This window comes from Pseudophryne corroboree, chromosome 8, assembly GCF_028390025.1.
Source record: "Pseudophryne corroboree isolate aPseCor3 chromosome 8, aPseCor3.hap2, whole genome shotgun sequence".
NCBI classification, from domain to species: domain Eukaryota; kingdom Metazoa; phylum Chordata; class Amphibia; order Anura; family Myobatrachidae; genus Pseudophryne; species Pseudophryne corroboree.
The window spans coordinates 443,792,611-443,818,582 of record NC_086451.1 but is presented as its reverse complement, the minus strand read 5'-3'; the positions used below and the strand labels follow the sequence as shown (position 1 = coordinate 443,818,582).

At 46.5% G+C, this 25,972-nt stretch overlaps 1 protein-coding gene across 5 annotated transcripts in view; it reads left to right on the top strand.

The window, feature by feature from the left end:
- The window catches only part of LOC134949521 (uncharacterized), a 164,200-nt gene that overhangs the window by 128,857 nt on the left and 9,371 nt on the right, over positions 1-25,972 (top strand). For 2 of the 5 annotated variants that reach the window (XM_063938141.1, XM_063938145.1), the window contains 7 exons: positions 17,088-18,248; positions 19,360-19,467; positions 20,762-20,836; positions 20,916-21,020; positions 22,007-22,144; positions 22,519-22,698; positions 22,798-23,010. In XM_063938141.1, coding sequence (XP_063794211.1) covers positions 17,088-18,248; positions 19,360-19,467; positions 20,762-20,836; positions 20,916-21,020; positions 22,007-22,144; positions 22,519-22,698; positions 22,798-23,010 — 1,980 coding nt within the window. Of the gene's footprint in view, positions 1-16,210; positions 16,435-16,483; positions 16,825-17,087; positions 18,249-19,359; positions 19,468-20,761; positions 20,837-20,915; positions 21,021-22,006; positions 22,145-22,518; positions 22,699-22,797; positions 23,011-25,972 lie in introns of those variants that run through there. The other 3 variants (XM_063938144.1, XM_063938142.1, XM_063938143.1) reach the window with 3 other exon arrangements.

Here is a 25,972-nt window from a genome sequence, read left to right as displayed (position 1 = left end):
CCCAGTATCCCACCCACCTGAACAGTTGGAAACAGTCACAGCCCACCTGTATGAATCAACCTATGACCTTTTGTTATAATGCGAAGCCGAATTCCTGTGTCCAATGGACAATGAGATTGTAGGGACCATTGAATTGTATTGTGTGTGGGGCATAAATAGGCAGGCCGACCATATCCAGATTCACTCTCATCAACGGTTCTCATTGCTGATAATCGGGAGCTGGATATCGAGGCGCATGCGATCGTTCCCCTTGTGCGTAAGTTTTCTCCGTAATCATATTGTCTTACTGTGAGCCATCTCTCTCTCTCTCTCCCTACTCTTTCTCTCGTATTTTCCTTTAATTGTATTGTATTGTATTTCCCGTGTAGTTATCTGGTTAGTTAGTCTATGTTATATTGTAGTGTATCATTTGTACTGTGATTCCTTTTGCAAGTATAATAGTTATAATACATATAATAGGTTTTGGACCCTAAGCCCAGGTATCTGTGTATTCTTTATAGGGTTAAGTATTCTCTGAGCGTCGGTGACGCTCAAGCAGCTTTGTAGTTAATCAGGTTACACCAGGTTGCACTTACACTCTGTCTCTACACTAAGGTATACTGTGTATCTCATTGTTAAAGGTATAGATATAAAGGTTTTAACGTTGTAAGCGTCTGCACCGCTGGTGATCTCCTCGTGGTCCCGAGCGTACGCTACGCTATAGCGAATCATTACGTTAGTCGGCAGCCAATAGCGTGCCTGCCTGTGATCACTGGGCCGTAAGCGAACGTGACGCTTGAGCGTCTCGACTACGGTTGAGCGATCGCTACACAACTTGCGTACCCTTACGGTACTTCTTACGTAGATAGCGTACAGTGTTCTTAGACCTCTTAAAGTGTTTTATATACGATAAATATTTAGCTTTATCAGCATCCAAGTAGGCACGTCACACAGTCCGTACTTATACTGGCAGGAAAAAGAGGCAATTTGGAGGCCCTTGCACAAACTGGCTTTATTCTACCTAAGTTGCCCTCCCACAAGTGTGTACTCCGAAAGAGTGTTTAGTGCCGCCGCTCACCTTGTCAGCAATCGGCGTACGAGGTTACTTCCAGAAAATGTGGAGAAGATGATGTTCATTAAAATGAATTATAATCAATTCCTCCGTGGAGACATTGACCAGCAGCAATTGCCTCCACAAAGTACACAGGGAGCTGAGATGGTGGATTCCAGTGGGGACGAATTGATAATCTGTGAGGAGGGGGATGTACACGGTGATATATCGGAGGATGATGATGAGGTGGACATCTTGCCTCTGTAGAGCCAGTTTGTGCAAGGAGAGATTAATTGCTTCTTTTTTGGTGGGGGTCCAAACCAACCCGTCATTTCAGTCACAGTCGTGTGGCAGACCCTGTCACTGAAATGATGGGTTGGTTAAAGTGTGCATGTCCTGTTTATACAACATAAGGGTGGGTGGGAGGGCCCAAGGACAATTCCATCTTGCACCTCTTTTTTCTTTAATTTTTCTTTGCGTCATGTGCTGTTTGGGGAGTGTTTTTTGGAAAGGCCATCCTGCGTGACACTGCAGTGCCACTCCTAGATGGGCCCGGTGTTTGTGTCGGCCACTAGGGTCGCTTATCTTACTCACACAGCTACCTCGGTGCAAATTTTAGGACTAAAAATAATATTGTGAGGTGTGAGGTATTCAGAATAGACTGAAAATGAGTGGAAATTATGGTTTTTGAGGTTAATAATACTTTGGGTCCCCCGGCTGTGGCATTATGTCCCTGGCTAATGAGTGGAGCCCGGTGCTGGTTTAAAAAATACGGGGGACCCCTACATCTTTTGTCCCCCGTATTTTTGGAACCAGGACCGGACTAAGAGCCCGATGCTGGTTGTCTAAATACGGGGAACCCCTGTCCAATTTTTTCCCAGTATTTAAACAACCAGGACCGGCTCAAAGAGCCCGAGGCTGGTTATACTTAGGAGGGGGACCTCACGCAGTTTTTTTTTACATTTTTAACCCATTCAGACCCTTCTCCATTAAGTTAATGGAAACCCTGGACAACAAAATTGCATTCATGTCCTCCTCCCACTCCCTTCCCAGTCCCAAACACTGATTATTATTTTTTTCTATAAAAATGTACAATATATCACAAGTATGATGAGCAGGCATGCAGCGGGCATTGGCGACTTTGGACTGAGTTGCAAATTAGTGGCGGAGGGCTGGGTCAGTTGATGGTGGGCGAGTTTGTAAGCCATTGGTGGTGACAGCGGGCATCGGCTCAGAGGCAGTGGCGGGCATTGGCTCGGTGGCGGTAGGGGTCATCGGCAGGATTCGGCGGACATTATGGCTGTAGTGCCTCACCGCACGCCACTGACCTCACCGCACGCCACTGGTGTGTGGGACAGTGTGCGTGTGTGTTAATTGTGTGTGTGGGACAGTGTGAGTGTGTGTTAATTGTGTGTGTGTGTGGAACAGTGTCAGTGTGTGTAAATTTTTGCAGTCCAGTGTGTGTGTGGGGGAGAGGAAAGTATGAGAATGTGTGTGTTTAGTCTGAGTGGGTGTGTGTAGGATTTGGGGGTGGCCAGTCTGTGTGTGTGTGTAATCAGTGTGTGTGGGATGTACTAATGGCCATTTACCGAAGAGAGATATGTATTAAACCACGGGCACTGAGATGCCCTTCTCGCTCACCATCCAGCTGGGTGGGCGAGCCGGGCGGGTGGAAAGCCAGCAGCAGGGGCAGCATGCCGGATATCAGCAGCCGAGGGTGGGGGCTGTAATGCACATGCGGAGCCCAAAGCCGGAGATCAGCAGCATGCTGACCGGCAATAAGCAGCTTCTGCTTCCGCGTTCAACATGCAGCTGATCTCCGGCTTTGGGCTACGCAGGGTTCGGGGGATGGGTGTCCTCTGCCGGTGTACTGCAGCTCCGGGGGTGCGGGCTCCGGAGGCTTTCAGCACTGTTGAATATCCAGCTGCCTCAAGTATGTACAGCCCGCACCCTCTGCTGCTGATATCCGGCATGCTGCTGCTGGCTGTCCCCCCGCCCGGCTCGGCCACACAGCTGTATGGTGAGAAGGGCATCTCAGCTCCTGAGGTTTAACACATATGCCTCAGAAAATGGCCTCTGCGGTAAACGATACTAATGCTTACCGTGACAGTAACAGCGGGGAGGAAGGCGCACATCGGGATCCTGCAGCATGAAACAAGAACCCCTTCGGAGCGCAGCAGACCACACTGAAAAGGGTGCATACCCGGTGCGGTGCTCTGCATCCCGGTTGGTGCCGAAGATGTGGAGTGTCGGAGGTGGCAGAAGCGCCGCAGCTTGGGGTGAGAAACCGCTGCAGCCCTTCCGCTGCTAAACTCTGCAATTAGTCTATTAAGGGGGTGGGCTCCCCTCATCATAGTGCCCCACAGGCCATGTTAATTCTGGGTGTAGGATCCCCTAACTCTATAATGGGAATTTTGGCTCATATCATGTGCTGTAACGTGAATTTTGGCTAATACCGTGTGCTATAATGTGAATTTCGGCTCATACTATGTGGGGTAATGTGAATTTTGGCTCAGTCCGTGTGCTGTAATGTGAATTTCGGCTCATACCGTGTGCTGTAATGTGAATTTCGGCTCATACCATGTGGGGAAATGTGAATTTTGGCTCATACCGTGTGCTATAATGTGAATTTCGGCTCATACTATGTGGGGTAATGTGAATTTTGGCTCATTCAGTATGCTGTAATGTGAATTTCGGCTCATACCGTGTGCTGTAATGTGAATTTCGGCTCATACCATGTGGGGAAATGTGAATTTTGGCTCATACCATGTGGAGTAATGTGAATTTTGGCTCATACCGTGTGCTATAATGTGAATTTCGGCTCATACCGTGTGCTATAATGTGAATTTTGGCTCATACCATGTGGGGTAATGTGAATTTCGGCTCATACTGTGTGCTATAATGTGAATTTCGGCTCATGCCGTGTGGGGCAATGTGAATTTCGGCTCATACTGTGTGCTATAATGTGAATTTCGGCTCATACCGTGTGCTATAATGTGAAAGGGGCACCAGTACTAGATAGTATAAGGGGTCCTACTACACTGAAGGACACGCCCCTTTTGAGTGACCGCGCCCCTTTTCCGGAGCGCGCGCGCCGAAGGCGCGCGCATAATTGCTATCTGCACTCTTTCATTCCACCTTCAAAAATTCAACTTCAACCACTGCACCTACATACACATACATACACACCCTGACATCTTTATATGCAGTGACACCGGTGGCGTCTGCACATACTTTCCTTTTGTATTTTTTTTTTATTATCATTTTATTAATTTATTATTTTTATTAAGAAAAAATTATTATTATTTTTTTTTTTTGGGGTGGGGGGCGCCATTATTGATCTTGCCCTGGGCTCCAAAAACCCTAGTTACGCCTCTGACTGCACTAGTATTATAGTATATTTATTTATTGTTCTACGAACCCCATATTATTTTCTCTTTCATAAATTTGAATTGATTATGGGGGTGCTGCCACACACCTTGGTGGTACCAATGTTAGGAATCTTGTTTATCAGGAAGGGGAAAGAATTGGTTTTGGGTGGCGCACAAAAGTAAATAATCAAATACATAAAATATAACTTTTATTCTATTTCATTTAAGAGACCTATAACTGTGAAATATTAGAACCAACATACAATGACAAGACAAAGTGTAACATATATTTTTATAAAAACACACGCTGTACTCAGAGTATCGTGCACTGCTCTTTTAATTATTGGGTACAGTGACCTCTAAAAGTTTTGTGTGTGTTGTCCGATGGTACGTGAATAAAAATATCCAAGTTGCAAATGGTCTTTTTTTATTTCAGTTACTTTTAACCAAGCTCTCCACTGTATTCCAAGATCTTATATCTCACAAGGAGTTCTCAATGTGTCTACGTTTTTATGCTCAATCATTGAGGATTTTATTAGCTGCTGGCTAGTAATCCCCTTTCTCACCTGTCCATTTAATATACTCTGCCAGATACATGCATACAGTCTTAACTGATTATATTTGACTCAACTGTACTTTAGCAGGTAAGATGGTGTCAAGTGATTGTCACCCTAAACAGTCAGTTGGGATTCTATCTTATTGACTAGCACTCTCAATCATAGTAGTAAGCACTGTCAGTAAAATGTCTTAATTTATTATCATGAAAAACATTTTGTATCTCATTGTTGGTACCTTCCACCTTGTGTTACAGTGGTCACCACACAGAATCCCAGTTTGAGTGACATCCACTTATTATGCATATATTATCCCTGGTGTGCTAGGTATACTCCTTTATGGCACACTTAATTATTGTCAGGGAATAATAATTTTTGTGAGAAATTGTTCAGGGGGACTCACTGCACTATATTCGCAGCTCTAAATTAAACTGAATAGGTAGAAGCATTGACACATTTCCTTAGTGTTTAGAATATTGTATGATTTGAATTATATTGGGAGACTTGGTTACTTCAGTAACAAATATGTTGCAACTTTTCCTGTGTAGAGTCTGCAGGTTACTGGGTGTCTATAATAGTTATTAAGTATCAACAACCTGCCATTCCTCCTCAGGTTGTTACAAAATAATTTCTAAATGTTCTGAGCAGCTGCATACAGCTGAATGCTGAGTAATGGCAGTTATAAGTGGTGGTCTCTAGCTGAATGCTCTGTATTCTCAGGAGAAAGTAAATTCCTTGTACTGTGTAATCATTTACCATATGTCCCCCGCAGCTGCATAGGGTTAAATGCTAGATATGATCAACACTAATCTGCCATTGTTTGAGACGAGTCATGGTTTAATGCCCCATCATACTATATCTGTTGTGCACCATTAATACATCATAGACGTCTTTTAACATATCTATACAAGTATAATAGGCACCATGTCTCTCTCCACTATTAGAATTATAGGTAGGCTGGCTGCCTGCACTGCCCAGTATTAAGCTCGACACCCCTCTACACTGTAAATATACTAACTCACATTAGGACATTAACACATATATTTAGCATGCACATGTGATTTCTACTCTGGTACAGCGTGAACCGCCGACGCGCGTTTCACAGATTGTTTTTTCAGGGCCCTATAATTCTAATAGTGGAGAGAGACATGGTGCCTATTATACTTGTATAGATGTGTTGAAAGACGTCTATGATGTATTAATGGTGCACAACAGATATAGTATGAATGGCAGGTTGTTGATACTTAATAACTATTATAGACACCCAGTAACCTGCAGACTCTACACAGGAAAAGTTGCAACATATTTGTTACTGAAGTAACCAAGTCTCCCAATATAATTCAAATCATACAATATTCTAAACACTAAGGAAATGTGTCAATGCTTCTACCTATTCAGTTTAATTTAGAGCTGCGAATATAGTGCAGTGAGTCCCCCTGAACAATTTCTCACAAAAATTATTATTCCCTGACAATAATTAAGTGTGCCATATAGGAGTATACCTAGCACACCAGGGATAATATATGCATAATAAGTGGATGTCACTCAAACTGGGATTCTGTGTGGTGACCACTGTAACACAAGGTGGAAGGTACCAACAATGAGATACAAAATGTTTTTCATGATAATAAATTAAGACATTTTACTGACAGTGCTGACTACTAGGATTGAGAGTGCTAGTCAATAAGATAGAATCCCAACTGACTGTTTAGGCTGACAATCACTTGACACCATCTTACCTGCTAAAGTACAGTTGAGTCAAATATAATCAGTTAAGACTGTATGCATGTATCTGGCAGAGTATATTAAATGGACAGGTGAGAAAGGGGATTACTAGCCAGCAGCTAATAAAATCCTCAATGATTGAGCATAAAAACGTAGACACATTGAGAACTCCTTGTGAGATATAAGATCTTGGAATACAGTGGAGAGCTTGGTTAAAAGTAACTGAAATAAAAAAAGACCATTTGCAACTTGGATATTTTTATTCACGTACCATCGGACAATACACACAAAACTTTTAGAGGTCACTGTACCCAATAATTAAAAGAGCAGTGCACGATACTCTGAGTACAGCGTGTGTTTTTATAAAAATATATGTTACACTTTGTCTTGTCATTGTATGTTGGTTCTAATATTTCACAGTTATAGGTCTCTTAAATGAAATAGAATAAAAGTTATATTTTATGTATTTGATTATTTACTTTTGTGCGCCACCCAAAACCAATTCTTTCCCCTTCCTGATAAACAACATTTACTTTAGTACATAAATTAAACCACGGTTTAAAACAAGCAGGTATCACACGTACAAGAAACAATTGATATAAAAGCTTATCTGTCCATCAAAAGAGGGTCCAGGGTAACTCCTGACGCGTTTCGTCCCAATGCAAAGGACTTCATCAAGGGGATGAAGTCCTTTGCTGTTGTAAGAGGCAGAGAGGTTCCTGCCATGCCATATGGAGCATTATGGGGTTGCTCCAAGGTAGGTAGCTCTTACCTTAGATATATTTAAGTAAGGAGCCATTATCATGTGGCTCCTTGCTGGTTAATCTTAGACCCAGATTGGGGTAATTGAGGTGTGAGGTGTGGTGCCTCTGGACTGGCTGAGCTGGATGGCTTTAGTGTGGCATACCTTTTACATTCTATTAACACTTTTCACTTACTAATTCCTTTAACACTATTTCTCCATTTTAATTACATCTCATTTTTGTATCACCTTTATAGCTTCGGCTTCCTAACACTAATTTATTAACACTATAGTTTTTTCACTGGTATGCTGCCCTGGGCCCTCTGACTTATGCTGGTGCTTTGGGGTGCCACACCCTGCACCTAGATATAGCGCTAGGGACCCCACATATACAGAGATGCCTTGCTGTGGCTTTGGGGCTTATTCATACATTTGCGCAAATATATGTAACCGAGATCTCTGAATTCTAATATTGGGGGTCATACCGAGTTGTTAGCTCGCTAGCAGATTTTAGCAGCATTGCACACGCTAAGCCGCCGCCCTCTGGGAGTGTATCTTAGCTTAGCAGAATAGCGAACGAAAGATTAGCAGAATTGCGAATAGAAAATTCTTAGCAGTTTCTGAGTAGCTCCAGACCTGCTCACAAATAGCGATCAGCTCAGGCCGTTTCGTTCCTGGTTTGACGTCACACACACGCCCAGCGTTCGGCCAACCACTCCCCCGTTTCTCCAGACACTCCCGCGTTTTTCCCTGACACGCCTGCGTTTTTCCGTACACTCCCAGAAAACGGCCAGTTTCCGCCCAGAAACACCCACTTCCTGTCAATCACACTCCGATCACTTCAACAATGAAATTTCTTCGTTCGGACGTGAGTAAATCTACTAAGTTTTGTGCTAAATCACTTACCACATGCACACTGTGAACCATGCGCGTGCGCATTTTTGCCTTAATCGCTCCGTTGCGAAAATCGGCAACGAGCGAACAACTCGGAATGACCCCCATTGTGTGGGATTTAAATCTGGTTACTGCTATCATTCAGGGTGCTGAGGGAAACAAAATGCCTTTTTTTCTTGCTTAGCAATACCCCTCCACCTGAATGATATCACAAAGCTAATTGAGCATCTGCCACTATTTATGTTAGTTGAATAACACGGTCTGCATTAGCCTAGTGGACTAATGCCGCACAATGATACACCTACACCAGAGGTTCCCAAACGCGGTCCTCAAGGCACCCCAGCAGTCCAGGTTTTAGGTATATCCATGGCTCACCACAGATGGTTACATCAAATTGACTGAGGTGCTAATTAAGTCACCTGTGACTGTGGCCAAGCATGGATACATTTAAAACCAGGACCGTTGGGGTGCCTTGAGGACCACGTTTGGGAACCTCTGACCTACACACTTAGGGTTACGGTTAGCACTAGGGTTAGGGCATGCTGACCATGTTAACATACGTATATACCAAAGCTATACAAAAATGAGTGCGGGCTATATAGACCCCTGAGCGAAAAAGCGTGATCAGAAATACATGCGGTCATGAGGCTGACGCTCAGTAAGTCTACAGTGGATATGTCAACCTTACAATGCTGACACCAGGATGCCGACACAGGTGTAGTGCTGCTTACAGCAGTGTGTGTGTGTGTGTGTGTGTGTGTGTGTGTGTGTGTGTGTGTGTGTGTGATAACTTTAAACTTGGCACTTACTGGCATCCATAAAGTTATAAGACCTGCAGAGATAAAAAGCTGTAGGTAGCATTACACCCATGTCGGCATCCCAGCACCAGCATTGTGAGTGTCGACCTTCCATACCCAACCCCAAAAATACACGTTCATCATTATATAATGATCTCTTTTCTGTAAAGGATAACCAATAAATGCTATTCCATGGAGTCTATTTACTAAGCCATGGAAGGAGATAAAGTGGACGGAGATAAAGTACCAGCCAATCAGCTCCTAACTGTCATTTATACGCAGCCTGTAACATGGCATTTAGTTGCTGATTTGCTGGTACTTTATCTCCGTCCACTTTATCTCCGTCCAAAGCTTAGTAAATAGACCCCAAAGGCCCTAAGAACAAGTATAAAATGATTTGCAGTCATGTTCCTTATTACATGCAGTGCCAGATTAAGGTCCATATGGGCCTGGAGCTGAAATTGCTGAAGGGCCTATTGTGTGCCACCACAGAGGTGTGACCAATGCTATGGTGGCGTGACTAGTGATGTGGGGGTGTGACCTGTGCTGTGGGGCGGCTGTATGTGCATATGCTCCTCTATGTCCATAGGTGCCTATGTCTGAATGTGCCCCTCTATGTCCACGTGTGCTCCTGTATGTCCATCTGTGCTCCTGTATGTCCGTGTGTGCCTGTAGTATACCTATATGTGCTCCACTATGTCTTTATGTGCCAATGTCTGAATATGCTCCAATATGTCCGTATGTGCCTATGTCTATATGTGCCCCTCTATGGGTTGGGTATGGGATCCCAACAGTGAGGATGCCGGCAGTCAGAATACTGACACTTCTTGGTAAGTAAACTGACCCTACCCTCTCCATAACACTCTCCTCATGCAGTCTAACCCTAACCTTCCCCTTCCACGGCCTATTTCTAACCTCCCCCTCCCGCAGCCTAACACTTACCTTCACCCTAGTGCCTAACCCTAACCTTCCTTCCCGCAGCCTAACCCTAACCTTCCCTGCCATACTTATATTGGTGAAAGGGGAGAGAGAAGGGGAGACAAAGATAGAGAAGGGAGGGTAGACAGAGAGAGAGAAAGGGAGTAGGTGCAGAGAGAGAGAGAGAGAGAGAGAGAAGGCAGAGATACAGAGAGAGAGAGAGAGAGAGAGAAGGGGGGAGATACAGAGACAGGGAGAAGGGGGAAACAGAGAGAGGGAGAAGGGAGGAGACAGAAGAGGGAGACAGAGAGAGAGGAGAGGTGGTGAGAGGGAGAGGAGAGAGAGTGGGAGAGGGGGTGAAAGGGAGAGAAGGAGAAAGAGAGAAAGGGGGAGAGATCAAGGGGAGACAGAGAGAAAGAAGGGTGGGTGACAGAGAGAGAGAGAGAGAGAGAGAGAGAGAAAGGGAGATAGAGAGAGCGAGAAAAGAGACACACAGAGAGAAGGGGGAGACAGAGAGAGAGAGAAGGGGAAAGATACAGAGAGAGAGGGTGAGAGAGGGAGAGAAAGAAGGGGGAGACAGAGAGAGAAGGGGAGACACAGGAGAGAGAGAAGTGGGAGACAGAGAGGGGGGGACAGTGGTAGAGATAGAAATGAGGAGAGAGGGGTGATGTGAGAGAGGGAAGAGAGAAAAGGGGATACATAGAGAGAGATAGTGGGGAGACACACAGGGTGAGAAGGGGGAGACACGGAGAGAGAGAGAAGGGGGAGACACAGAGAGAGAGAAGGGGGAGACATGGAGAGAGAAGGGGGAGACACGGAGAGAGAGAGAAAGAGAGAGAGAGAAGGGGGAGACATGGAGAGAGAGAGAAGGGGGAGACATGGAGAAGGGGGAGACAGGGAGAAGGGGGAGACGGGGGAGACAGAGAGAGAAGGGGGAGACAGAGAGAGAAGAGGAGACAGAGAGAGAAGGGGGAGACAGAGAGAGAGAGAGATGGGGAGACAGAGAGAGATAAGGGGGAGACACAAAGAGAGAAAAGGGAGACAGAGAGAGAGAAGGGGGAGACAAAGGGAGAGAGAAGGGGGAGACAGAAAGAGAGAGAAAAGGGAAAAGATACAGAGAGAGAGGGGTGAGAGGGGAGAGGAGAGAGAAGGGGGAGACACTGAGAGAAGGGGAGACACAGAAGAGAGAGAAGCAGGAGACAGAGAGGGGGGAGAGTGGTAGAGATAGAAATGAGGAGAGAGGGGTGATGAGAGAGAGGGAAGAGAGAAAGGGGGATACATAGAGAGAGAGAAAGTGGGGAGACACACAGGGTGAGAAGGGGGAGGCAGAGAGAATGGGGAGAGAGAGAGAAAGGGGAGGCAGAGAGAGAGAGAAGGGGAGGACAGAGAGAGAGAGAAAAAATGGGGAGAGAGAAGGGGGAGACCGAAAGAGAGAAGGGGGAGACAGAGAGAGAGAAGGGAGAGACAGAGAGAGAGAGAGAAGGGGGAGACAGAGAGAGAGAAGGGGGAGACAATGAGAGAGAGAGAAGGGGGAGACAGAGAGAGAGAGAAGGGGGAGACAGAGAGAGAGAGAAGAAGGAGACGGAGAGAAGGGGGAGACAGAGAGAGAGAGAGAAGGGGAGACAGAAAGAGAGAAGGGGAGATAGAGAGAGAAGGGAGAGACAGAGTGAGGGGGGAGAAGTTTGAGAGAGAGAAGGGGGATACAGAGAGAGAAGAAGGAGATACAGAGAGAGAGAGAAGGGCAGGACAGAGAGAGAGAAGAGAAGAGAAGGGAGGAGACACAGAGAAGGGGGAGACACAGAGGGGTCGATTCAATTCTCCGACAGTTGAATAGCGCCGGAAATTAGCTCCCGTCGCTATTCAATTCAGCTCAAGTTAAGTCAGCGAATGCCCGTTCTCCCGGACTTAACAGGTTGATTTGTCGGGAGAACGGGTGTTCTCCGACTTAACTCCCCGCCACGATGCTGATTCCCAACAGAATCAGCCTTGCGCCGGCCGCGCGGCAGCACTTTTGTTGGATTTCCTCTTGCATCCCTGGAGGTGAGAGAAGAATTCCCGACAATTGAGTGTCACTTGGCGCTGTATTGAATAGCACCGGGAGTTAATTCCCGGTGCTACTCAACTATCGGAGAATTGAATCGACCCGAGAGAGAGAGAGAGAGAGATGGAAGAGGTAGACACAGAGTGAAAGAAGGGGGAGACAGAGAGGGAGAAGGGGGAGACAGAGAGAGGAAGGGAGAGAGAAACAGAGAGAGAGAGAAGGGGGGGACAGAGAAAGAGGGTGAGGAGACAGATAGGGAGAGTGGGGAGGAGACACAGAGAGAGAGCTGAGGCAGGCAGGCCCTAACCACCTGTACAGGTGGCAATTTGTTAACATGTGAGCAGGCATGCCCTAACCCGCTCTCTTCCTCTCCCCATACAGGCACTTTCTACTTTCGATAGCAGCTGGTCCCCGTCGTTAGCACAGGCAGCAGTGGGTCCCCGTCATTGGCGCCATCAGCAGTGGGTCCCCGTCATTGGCGCCGGTGGCAGCGACAGTGGGTCCCCGTCATTGGCGCCGGTGGCAGCGGGTCCCCGTCATCGGCGGCAATGGGTCCACATCATTGGCGCCAGTGGAAGCGGGTCCTCGTCATTGGCACCAGCGGCAGCGGCAGTGAGTAATGAGATATCCGACTTCAAAGCATTGGTCCCCATCCAAGCCTGTTAATTGTTTTCTCAGCCAGATATCTCGGGGTCTGTCTGACTTAGAGTTTTTTTGAGGGTATACTCCAAAAGCTGTGACTCTCCCCTTTCAGTGGACACTGGCAGCTTGTCTCTACTATGCGCAGAACCAGAGATATCAGCCTTCAAGCAGCTGGTCCCTGCTCCAGCTCCACACACTCAATATGCAGTTTTATATTTTTGTTGGTGGATTGCTCTGGCTCCTGAAGTCTGATCCCCAAGTCCCCAGTATCTCCTGAAAGGTGGGACTCTCTAGTTTTTTTAATCTTATTAAAGCTAAGAAATCTATTTCCGGGAACTGGAGATATCTGCAGTAAAGCAAGCTGCCCTGACCCCCGGAAAATGATGAATATTAAGCCCACTCCACTATCCACCCCTCCCCTACGTATTAAACACCCCCTACCACCCTGGAAGTCATGTACCAGGGCCCCTTCATTCAGCACAATGTCCCCTTCTACAGTTTAGTGTTCTCCTTCTCGCCCCATTTGTGCAGTAAAGGAGTAATTAGCAGAAATTATTTCTCCAGGTCCTACATGCTGAGCGAAAGAAAGAACCCCCCTACCCCCAGCGGGACATCAAAGCTGCCGCTGATAGCACCCTCCACCTCTACCGCTGTTGGGTGGGGGTAGGGGCCCCAGTGCATTGCTGTGCCCAGGGGCCTACACTGCTGTTAAGACGGCTCTGGTGAGGGAGGGAGTGGGCGGGGCTTCGGATGGCCAGTGATAATGGTGACAGAAATTTTTTTTTTTTTCTTGTCACCAGTGTCTACCAGTCAGCACCATATGGGCCTATTTTCATGGGGGGCCTGGAGCTTCAGCTCCACCCGCCCCATTGTTAATCCGGCTCTGCCTGCATAGCATTGCTATGTCCATTATTAATCAGCTATCCAATATCCAGTGTTGCTCTAGCACAGACCAGAAACCAGTTTACATCCAGTTCTGTCTGTTATGGTAGCAATGAGATGTACTGTAGTTGGAAACCCGGCATTCGGGATCCCGCCAGTCAGAATGCTGCCGACAGAATCTCAACACCTGTCAGAATACCGACGCCGGCATTACTCTACATATCCTAAAAAGAAGATGATTGTTCAAATCTAAATGCAATTGAATTTTGTGTTTACTTGATGTATATAGGCCCTCATTCCGAGTTGATCGGTCGCAAGGCGAATTTAGCAGAGTTACACACGCTTAGTCTACGTCTACTGGGAGTGTATCTTAGCATCTTAAAAGTGCGAACGAAGTTTACGCAATATTGCGAACAAAAAAAACTTAGTAGTTTTAGAGTAGCTCCAGACTTACTCTGCCTGTGCGATCAGTTCAGTGCTTGTCGTTCCTGGTTTGACGTCACAAACACTCCCAGCGTTCGCCCAGACACTCCCCCGTTTCTCCGGCCACTCCTGCGTTTTTTCCGGAAACGGTAGCGTTTTCAGCCACACGCCCATAAAACGCTGTGTTTCCGCCCAGTAACACCCATTTCCTGTCAATCACACTACGATCGCCGGAGCGAACAAAAAGCCGTGAGTAAAAATCCTTTCTTCATAGCAGAATTACTTAGCGCAGTCGCAGTGCGAACATTGCGCATGCGCTCTAAGCTGATTTTCACTGCGATGCGAAAAAAAAGAACGAGCGAACGACTCGGAATGAGGGCCATAGTTAATATCTAATCATGTGCTTTGTTTTCCCTTCGTCACATAGGCATACCTCCCAACTTTTGTTCAGTGGCAGGAGGGACATCTGCGCGCGGGCGTCCAAAAATGGGTGTGGCCTATGGAAGGGGGCGTGGCTTAGCGGGAGGGACCGCGATCGTGAGCCACGCCCAGTTTTCGTCACTGAGGGGGCATGCCCAGCGCTCTGTGAGCTGCTGGCATTCCCCCTCTCCTCCTGTCTCCACTGAATAGACGCTGCGAGCGTGGGCACAGTCTATTCACAGCTGCTCTGCTAAGCAGGGTAGCGAGTGCAGGAGCCTCCCAACTGCCCCCCCCCCCCCCTTCACACACACACACCACGGGACACTGCGGCCCACGGGTGGGACAGCGGGACCGTCCCCAAAAAACGGGACTGTCCCGCGAAAATCGGGACAGTTGGGACGTATACATAGGTATTTCTATAATGGGTGCAGTGTGTGCCGGGGGGCCTACACCGCACACACTACACCCATATATTATACTTACCCCTCCGGAGTTCCGCGACGGCGGCCCTGCACTGCGGACAGAAATCATTTGGAAAATGGCCACCATGGCCATCTCCGAATGATTTGCGCATGCGCACTGGAAATGTCCCCCGGAACAAGGTGCGGGCGCCATGTTCCCGGAGGCCAGACTACTGCTGTTGGAGAGGAGGGGGCCCGCAACGGAGGTTGCATGCGGGTCCCCTCTGCTCTTAAAACGCCCCTGCTTCTTCATATGCTTTACACTGTTCCAGGTGCCGCTGTTGTCTGTATAGACTGAGTAAGGAAGATGCTGACTTACTGTATAAACTAAACAGCACATACACTAAATGAAAGCGGTGTGTTTGTTTCCTAGGGTAACTACCTGGTTAGTACAATACATGGCACTACATTTTATTGCTAATTAGATTTCTGCCAACAAGATCAGAAAACACTGTGGCATCAGACATTTACACAGTTTAGTAGTAAACCTTATCCTGGTCTACAGGGCATGCTTGGTCTTGTAGTTCCACAGCTTGTATACCACAGGTTGCCAGTCCTGGAGAAGTTATGTTGTATACCTCTACGATGACTGGGCACTATAAGGTAATATTTATTAAAATAGTCCAAAAAAGGGTCAGCATGGGGAAGCTATTACTGGAGGAGGACTTGTTAAATGGTAGATGCTAGAATCAAGTGGGCTGAGGGACCTTTTCCGTACCTTGTTAAATAGGGATTTAGGGCTTATCATCCATTAATAAATATACCACTTCAGACCTTATCCTTTAATAAATATTCCCATAGCCTCCTCTGCAGCTACACACAGCTATAAGTGTGAACATAGTCAAGGGTAAATATTACTTTTATGATCCTGGAAATAGAGCGTACTGTCTCTTTAAAAGTAGGCGTGGCCTGTACACCTGGATGAATAGGAGGGCCACACCCATGGTAAATACCTGTAAACAGGTTATACCAACAATTAATAGGTGAGTGTAACTCTAGAATGTACCAAGACAGAAATTAATATCCATCTGCCATACTCGGGTATTATACCTCATTAACCCCTTCTGGGGAGTCCCTACAGCTCCCTACGCTGCAGACACTGTGACACAATTCAGACAGGCAGCAATACTTTCCTGACCCTACAGTGTGTTTATGTCTCATTCTAAGCACAGTGTTTCCATCACTGCAGCTTGTTACTGTGTCTGTGTGACCTAGGAGTGATACGCTGTAGCAGAGCAGTGTGGCAGGGAAGGGGTTACACCTCAGTCTCAGGTATGTCTGCAGTGCACACCTCCACTCCCACCTCCTGCACTCTGTGGTCAGCCTGGGGCTGGGAGGTTCCCTGAGAGTGAGGTGAGGTGGCAGGGGAGGATCCTACCCTCTGGGACGCTGCAGCTGAGGACAGGGGCCAGCCACTGCCATGCAATGGGGGCACCAACACCTGGCACCACCTAGTTCTAGAGTGACCCTGTACTGAGTCGGCTGACTGTGGAAAAAGGACTGGAGCCTGCTGTGAGTCACAGTGACAGAGCAGGTGGGTGGTGACTGGAATGGGGGAAGTGAGGGAATGGGTGACAGGACAGAGCAGGACAGCTGAAGAGCAATGACAGAGGGTCTTACAGAGTACCCAGACCATTAGGAGAGGTGCATGAATGTACAGTGACAGCCTCATGGCGACTCCGTGCTGGGATGTTGTTACTGCTGCATGTTGCACACGTTGGGGGAGGAGAGGGGGCAAAGTTTAAGGGAAGGTGTCAATGGAATAAGTCGGTAATCCCAGGCTGGCCTCACTCACGTTCACTCCCTGCAATGCGCTGCTGCAAGTGGGTCTGTGTTCTGTGTATGTGTGCACTGCAGCCAGTTTCTCTGAGCGCTATGGACAGATGAATTAAAATACACCCCTGATGTGACAGGCCTGACATAGGTAATGGACGCTTATTAGTTAGTCATATACTGTAGCGCACACATATTCCGTAGCGCCTTACAGAGAATATTCAGTGATTAACAGTTATCAGTTATTTGCAGACTTAAAACATCGACATAAGTAATAACTGTATTGAGGATTAGTAGCTGCAGAATGTGTGCGAAATGATTTTTTCTCAGCAGTCGTCACTTTCTTATCACTAGAAATGTTTGTTTGCTTTTGCGTTAGTTTTTATTGTTGTACCCTCTCTCCCTTCTGTCCAGGCCATGTCGGACCTCTGCCGCCTGTGCTCCTGCCAGCTCCGTGGCTCACGCCGAAAGTGGCTGTTCGGGGGCTCAAATACCCTCCCCGCGGTCCTATCTCATGTACTGGGTACCAATGTCACACGCTGCCCACCTGGATCATCTGACAGCAGGTCCCCCAGAGGAAAGGGTAGGCCAGAAGATGCAGAGTTTCTCTGCGGCAAATGCTGCCACACGCTCAATGTCTACCACCGATACGACTTGGTATTGTCTCGTATGCGAGAGCTCTATGACCAACGCTCAACTCGCCTGTTGACGGAGCGGGATAAGCTTTCGTTCACCCTACGTACCATCCACGCCAAGGCCTGGGGCCTTCCTCCACCAGAGTACCATGGACATAACCCTGAACGCAATCATTTTGGCTATCGCGGTTCCTACAACGATCTCCGCTCACCTGGTTACTCCAAATCTAGAAATAATTCCCTCTCCCCAGGATACCAGAGTTCAGGGCCTAACTCGCCCTTCCCTGACCGTTCAGGTTCTCTCCGTGGTTCCCTAGGATCGTTGTCCTCTGGGGCACCTTCAAAGTCCTACCAACAACTTCTTGACCAAGACCGTTCACAATGGGAGCATGAGACGTGGTGGGACGACCGACCAGGTGGCTGTTCCCGTTGTGTGAAGGGGGAGAAGTGCCACTACTGCTCGTCCTGGAGGGTTTCAGATGCCAACTATGAATCTGTTTGCACTGTGCCTCGGAGAAATAGGCATAGTAGGGACAGACATGATAGCAACACGTCCCTTCAAAGAAGCAAATCCCTGGGGAGCTTTGGTGGAGACAGCAGTAAGGGGTCCCTGTCCTCTTTGTCGGCCACATCTTTGGAGGCTCTGTCCTTCACAGGGGAAGAGGAAGCGGGAGTATTTTGGGAACCCCCCTTGTTGTTGACAACCTCCCCACCCCCTTCGGTCACCAAACCGGTGGTGAGAGAAGTTTTGAATAGCTTGAAAGAAATTAAATACACCCCAGTTAAAACACCCACTCGGAGCAGGATTCCAGTCAGGGGCCAGCAGGGGGTGAGGGCCGAAAATGTGCACCAACAGATAGAAGAGTATGGAGAAACAGAGGAACCACTGGTTGAAGAAATGGGTGACAACTGGGATGCATATATGGTCATTGGCTCTGAGGTATATAATAATATTAATATTATATTTATGATAATATTTTTGTTGTTGTTATTGGAATATTTTGCTTTTGTAGAAAGGGGAACTGGAAGCCCTAGATCAAGTTTCCAATCTGCTAGGTATTTGCAACCCGACATATCCGTCCCAGCAAAAGTAAATAAGATTTTCTACTGGCCAACAATAGACAATTGTTTGTTCTTGCTGACAGACAGTAAAGAGTCCTGTATATAATATACAGTACACGTAGTACGATCAGATAGCAGGCATAATCAAACAATTGCAAATATATATTTTTGTCATATACCAAATATTGGCAATACACAAATAGAAAATTAGACGCAGTCTGTTGAATTATTTAAGAACCTGCAACCAGTTTTTATTTATTTTTTGACAGTTTTGTGATCACACAAATCTTGATATGAAGTGTTATTTAAATTAAATGCATCTAGAAGTTTATTAAGAAGAGTCCTTAGTGTTTTAAGCCTGCAAACATGAATATCTAGTTTACTGAATCGGTTACGGCAGAGATCGTTAAATGCGGGCATAAGGGCATATTGTTATTTCTATGTTTATGTAACACACAATTATGTCATCTGCACATGGGGAGTATACTGTGAAACAGAGAGTTCTGTGTGGTGTATGTAAGGTGAATATGCTCTATGCTCAGAGTGAGCTGGAAGCTTTATACACTGAGAAGATTATGGCATGTCTTCTTAAGCAAAAATTTGGGATTTGGATATCTGGTCACATTCAGACATGCTTTATAAATGTATTGTAATTGCACTTGAATATAACATTTTGACTATTCTTTAGTACAGGGTGCCTCTTTTACCACCTTTAGCTTGTCAGGAAAACTTTAGTTGCTTACTGTTTGCTGCCATATTTCTGATAGTCTAATGCACATTCCAATTCAATGATTTTAGAACCATGTTATAATGTTCTGCTTCTGTTTTACCCACTAACGTATCCTCAGCTACATTAATTCACTTAATCCAGCATAGATTATTGCCATTGGGAAAATAAGTGGGAAAACAGTAACAGAACATTATTATGCTAATATACCTGGCACTGTTCGCAGTTGTGTATCCCACTATCTCATCCATCTGTCTTTAAGCTCTGCAGCACTCAAGTCTCTCGTTCCCGTCATATCCGGGACACACTAAACTGGCTACAGACAGAGATGAAGACCGTTCAGGGAGGTGGAAACGTGCCAGGGCATCAGGTAATGGGCAAATGTAGAATGTAACGTAATGATGATGCAATTGTTCAGTAAGTGTGTGTGTGTGTGTGTGTGTGTGTGTGTAAGTAAGAGATGTTCATTGTTAATATGTCCTGTTCTCAGGAATAACTGCACAGTTTAACTGCGTATTTGTCACAATCCGCCACTTTACTATGTCAGATTTACCATGCACCCACAGCACAGATGATGTTTGGTGACCTCAAGTGGTTATAGCGCAAGCATGCTAATTAATACATGGAATACATAGGTAAGTGCTCTAAGATGGCTGTGCCAACGTGGGGGGTACTGGTTGCATCTTCTGATTTAACGAAGAGGCTAGAGCCCAAATTTTAGTCCCCAGGGCAAGACAGGGCACTCTTTCTAGCTCCCTCCACCATTCCAATGTAAACGATAGTATATGTCATCAGAGTAAATGAGTATGTGGTCGATTGAGGCCACCGTCCAAGGATTAGATCTGAGGGGGTGCCAAGGCTGGGTTGTTGGTTTTTTTTTTTTTTTTTTTTTTTTTAAACTACGATGATCAGAATTTAATGAAATGTACACTAATACTAGTGCACAAGGATGAATAAGAAGCCACAATAGGGAAAATGCACTGATCCCTGGGAGGTATATGTAGGAGGTCTAGCGCTTGTAAGGGCCTAACCCCGCCCTCAGGGCGCTGGTGCAGTCTTTGTGTATTCTGACCTGAAGCTGGGTGAAAACTGTATTGCGCCCATGTACAAATAAAAAATAATAATATAGTAAGAAGCAGTGTATAAATGAACCTCATTGGGTGGAGAGCATCATTACCGGGATGTTGCTGGGATAGTGTGGCTTTGCGATGCCTACAAAAGAGCTTGATATTATCGCAGAAGCGTGGAAGTTGTGAAAGTTTGGTATTCTGCCCTTTATTGCAATTTGCCAGTTCTCTAATGTGACAGTGCCACTCAAATGTATATTCATGGCACAAGAAATAAACAACGTTCCAATGTCTCCTCTCTTTGATGATCATTTAAGACCTAAATTCATTTTGACTACAGTATGCGTTATTTTAGGATACATGTTGTACACGACTCTACACAATCTGGAAGCGCAGTCCCACAATAGCTTACACAGAAGCGGAATGGGGTGTACAACTATGTACGCAGCAGGTGGACAAATGGGCGTATTTTCCACCAATGAAATTAGAATTTTGCTAGTTGTGATATGGCCCCTAATGACTTACATTTTGGACATCCGATGGAACAGGGTTCCTGTTCATGAAGCATAAAACACCAGCTTATCACATCTCTTTCAGGACCTCTCAACAGAACAGCAGGAACTAATCCGGGAACTCATGAGAAGCCTCAAGTTTAAGGAAGAGGTCCTAGAGGTACGTGAAGGGGCAGCTTTGTGGTGCTAGAGGGAGAATACAATGTTTCATGTTTCACTTTTTGTTTGATAACCTTCAGGACTGTCTGACCTTACTGCTGACTCTACCTGTGGCCTCGGAGCCCTCAGGAGACCTCATCATGGACTTTGTTGAGAAGATACGGGTGCGAGAAGAGCAGATAAAGGTGACACCACTACTTGTTCTGGCCTCCTTGTTTTGGTGACATTCATTAAGATCCACTCATGGTACACTGTCCTAGCCCATGTTCAGGGGGAGATATATAATACCTTCTAAAGAGGAAAGGTGAAGTTGCCCATAGCAACCAACCAGCTTGTAGCTGAGATTTATCTAGTATATTCTATTAAATGATAGCCAGAAGCTGATTGATTGCCATGGCCAGCTTCTCCACTTGTGCACTTTGGTAGGTTTGATTCATCTCACCCTTAGTAAATTATGCCTTTACTTGTTGCACTGTTTGTTTTACACAACAGATTGATAAAAGAAAAATAGGTTGCGATACAACTAAGGGGGACATTTACTAACCAGTGATAAGAGCGGAGAAGTGAGCCGGTGGAGAAGTTGCTCCATCAACCAATAAGCAGCTCTGTATAATTTTATAGTATGCAAATTATAGATGTTACTTCAGTGCTGATTGGTTGCCATGGGCAACTTCTCTACTGGCTCACTTCTCCGCTCTTATCACTGCTTAGTAAATGTCCCCCTTAGAACCATTCACAGGATAAAAAAAAATTCCCGGGCCTTAGAGAACTCAGGGGTCTTCAGTATTAACTAAGCCTTGGAGAGAGATAAAGTGGATAGGAGCTGATTGGCTGGTACATTGGGGTATATGTACTAAGTCTCGGAGAGAGATAAAGTGGGGGGGGGGGAATAAGGTACCAGCCAATCAGCTCCTAACTGCCATGTTACAGGCTGTGTTTGAAAAATGACAGCTTGGAGCTGATTGACTGGTACTTTATCTCCGTCCACTTTAACACTCTCCAAGGCTTAGTACATAGACCCATCAATCTCTACACTGATCAGCAGGGGTTTCATCAAGCTTCATTCACCTATCACAAAGCACTGTCTAAGGCAAAGTATCATGGGAGGATATGAAACCGCTGGAGAATGTCCTTCCTCTTCCCACGTTGACTCTGTTACCTCTTTGAGCAGAGGGAAGAGGATGAGCTAGCAGAGAGCAAGCGCCAAAGGGATGCAGAGGTCAAGAGTCTACAGGAGACATTGAATGCGAGAGAGGAGGACATAGCGCGACTGTCAAAGATTCTGCGTGAGAATCAAGACACCATAACTGTAAGTGCGGTAATGGGTTTCTGCGGGAATAGCAGGGAATGTCCATGGTGGAGCAATGGTTGTGTGTAGCCAATAATGGGAATAGTGGGGCCCACGTTGTATTTTGCTATTGTGGAAGAATAGTCTTCAATATTGTTGCTTATTCTTGTGCATACTATGCTTTCTATCCTACATGTGTACCAACAGTCTTACATGTGTACCAAAACTGTAACCGTAGCAAATACCTGGTCCTGGATGGTCCTTGGGTTCGCGGTGGCCTGGGACATGAATGGGACTTGTTATCACAGTGACTGAGTGCTGAGTGTTTGAGGAGGGTGTGGGACCATTGAAAGAATAGCAGAACCTGTAGCACTGTTATCTACTCAACCATACAGGCTCTGCGTGACATTCTTGGGGAAAAGGATTTTACGATCCAGCACTTGGAGTTGTCCCTGGACTCTGCGGTGCGGTCAGCAGCCTCGCAGGATGCTCTGCGCCTCTCTGCTCTGCGGGAGAAAGATGCCCTGGTTGTCGCACTGCAGGGGGCACTGAGCAGCAGTAACCAGGATGTGCAGGTGAGTGGGAGAGTCTGTACATTGCAGTAATCATAGCCCATGCCCTCTCTGCACCAAGACCTTCTCATTGTCACAGCCTGGACTCCATCCCTATTGCAGGCCCTCGCAGACTCGCTCCTGTCCGAAGGGCTGGACAACCTTGGTGGCTCTTTTCCTGGTCTATCCGCCCCTAATCCTCTTCTAGCCCAGCTGGAAGAGAAGGGCCGGCTCCTGTCCCAAGCCCTTGCAGACAGTAAGCGGCAAAGCATTCATCACCAGCGAGACATCCAGGAGCTGCTGACTGCTCTTAATGAGAGCCAGACCCTCCTCCAGGTAAGAGCAATCTAAGACATCCCAAGACGATGCCCAAGAGAAAAGAGGTTCAAAGTGTACCTAATGGCCACAAATATTGCAGAGGATAATGAAACAGGGGTTTCGTGGTTATAGGTGTTAATTAATCAAAATATATATTGGCACACCCATGAACCTTAATCTGGGTCACATGCGTGGAGAAGTGAAGAAGTTGCCCTGACAGCAATCAGCTTCTGCCTATCCTTTATGTGCTTAATAAATGCCAGCTGAGTGACAGGAAACCTGATACAGTTTGAGGGCCACAGTGGGTGGCCCTCGAACCTTTAAAGGGGCCACACATTACTCTTAAACTCATGGGGGGATATTCAGTTGTTTGAAAAGTCAGTTGGGTGTCTGTTTGAGTTCTAATGACAACAAAGTAGGAAGTAGCTGGAGGCTGCTAGTGAAGGCTAATTGGTTGCTAACGGCAACTTCTACACTTGTCCACTCTTTAGGGGGCTCAATACATCTCTCCCTATAATTATCTTTATATACCAGTATTCACACAACCTATTCCTAAAGCATCCACTGAGGATAATAGGACTATAATGTAACGCAGCAAGTGAAGCCCTGTAGAGGCCTATTATTCTATTTCCAGGGTCACAGGTCATTACCAGGCAAATGTGATGTACATCAAGCGCCTGTTTTGAGAGAGGCCTCACATCTTGATAGTTACCCTTCCCTAATTTCCACTCTTTCTGTGGCACGGTGCTGGGGTTGGCAGCTGGGAATCTGTGAATCTGTTTCCCATGTGAATGATTTCTGAGAGAGTTTGTGATGGCTCAGTGATCCTATTATAAGCGTCCATTCATGCCTTCGGTGCCGGAATCTGGTAGACAACGAGGGGGTGCGGTCCCTTTGCTCTGCTTGGATTGAGGTCTATAATAGAGCCTATGTTTCTGAGTAGGTCCCATCTTCCTAGCCCTGCATTGGCGATTCCTTACAGTATGGAGCTATAAATTCTGATATATGTGTCCACCTGAAGATAAAACCCCGAGTAAATGATTTAATGCTCTTACTGGCTGTAGTAACAGAGAGAGTAAATGATGTTTCAGGGCACAGTGTTTGCCTTATTTGAATGACGTACTCGCCTATGAATATCTTTCATAAAAATAAAAAAACATTTATCTCTTCTCCATCTGTACCATACTGCCTGTGCCACCACAGTCTTCTGTCTTGATATATCCAGTTGCTCACTTATGGGGAGATGTATCAAGTCTTCGGACAGGATGTACTAATCACAATAATGCAGAAAAACCTTTAGAAACTGCAGCAATTCATATGGCTCACCATATGTATTAAAGAGGGTCAGCCGCAGATATCGGACAGAGCCGCAACACAGCAGTCCCCATAGAATTCTATGGGGCTGTGATGTGCCGGCATGCAGCATGTTCACAAAGCAAAACTTTCCTGAGCTTCTGCACCACAGGCAATGCCATCTACAGATGGCGTTGCCAATAGAAGACTATGGGAATCTTTCCGCAAGAAGCCCCCAGAGTGGGATCTGAAGAATCCCTCTCCATCTCCTGCCAATTGGACATGTGCTGTCTGATGGCTGCGCATATGTAATAGAACTCCTGGGTCATAAACCTAGAAGTCCTCTCTTTGCAAGGGAGATCTTTTATTGGAAGTGCTGTCCCTGCAGGTAAGTGAACCTAATATTTCATACATCAAGGTTCTTGGAGAGAGAGATAAAGAGGAAAAGTTGCCCAAAGCACAGTCTTTGAAAGAGCAAAAGCAGATTGGGCAATTACTCCACTTTATCTCTCTCCAATGCTGGATACATATAGGGGGGTCATTCCGAGTTGATCGTAGCTGTGCTAAATTTAGCACAGCTACGATCATCTCCCCTGACATGCGGGGGGACGCCCAGCACAGGGCTAGTCCACCCCCCTTCTCCCCCGCAGAAGTGCAAAGGCATCGCACAGCGGCGATGCCTTTGCACTTCAAAAGTAGCTCCCGGCCAGCGCAGCTTTAGCGTGCTGGCCGGGAGCTACTCATCGCTCCCCGGCCTTCAGCGGCTGCGTGTGACATCACGCAGCCGCTGCGGCCCTCCCCCCGTTCGGTCCGGCCATGCCTGCGTTGGCCGGACCGCACCCGCGAAACGGCGGCCAAACGCTGCCGTTACGCCCCCTCCCGCCCAGCGATCGCCTCTGCCTGTCAATCAGGCAGAGGCGATCGCATCCCTGCTACGGCCTTTGGCCGTCTGGCATGCGCCGGTGCACTACGGCGCCTGCGCAGTAGGGACCCGTTCGCTCTGCTGCGTTTAAAATGCAGCGAGCGAATGGGTCAGAATGACCCCCATAGTCTTTATAGAGATCATGCGAAGACTCTGCCATGAGAGTTAGGCACTGTAAAGGCTGCCATAGTTGTTGACTCTCCCAGACTGTATGGGAGACTCCTAAATTAGGGGTAGAACTCCCAAATTCCTGAGAAATTAAAATCAGTTTATATTTAAGTGCTAAAGTCAAATGATAATTGACTACAACAAAATAATTTTGAAAGCTCCATGTAAGGTTGATCCGTAAAAAATATCAGGAACCTACAGCTGTTAGAAGTTTCTTTCCTTGCTGCAGTCATTGAAGGCTACATGTGGCTGCGGGGTATCCAATATGCCTGGCAGTAGCGCAAGTATCAGAAGTAGGCAGTAGAGAAGTTCCCGTATGGAATCGCTTGCAGGAACAGTGTAAGATCTCTAGAAAGTTTTATACAGTAGCAGCGAGAAAATGGGGCGCTATTGGTAATGGACATACAGTAGGAGAGTGTAGGTGTATCCATACACCGTAACAGCAGTGTGTTTGTTCTGTGTGTGCCTGGTAAGTTACAGGATGCTAATGCAGTTATGGGATTTTACTTTAGGCTACACATATTTGTATTTAAGTCAGCCTGATGCGGGTATGGGTTTCCTTTGTTACTTCTACTCAGAGAATTACAAACAGCCTCA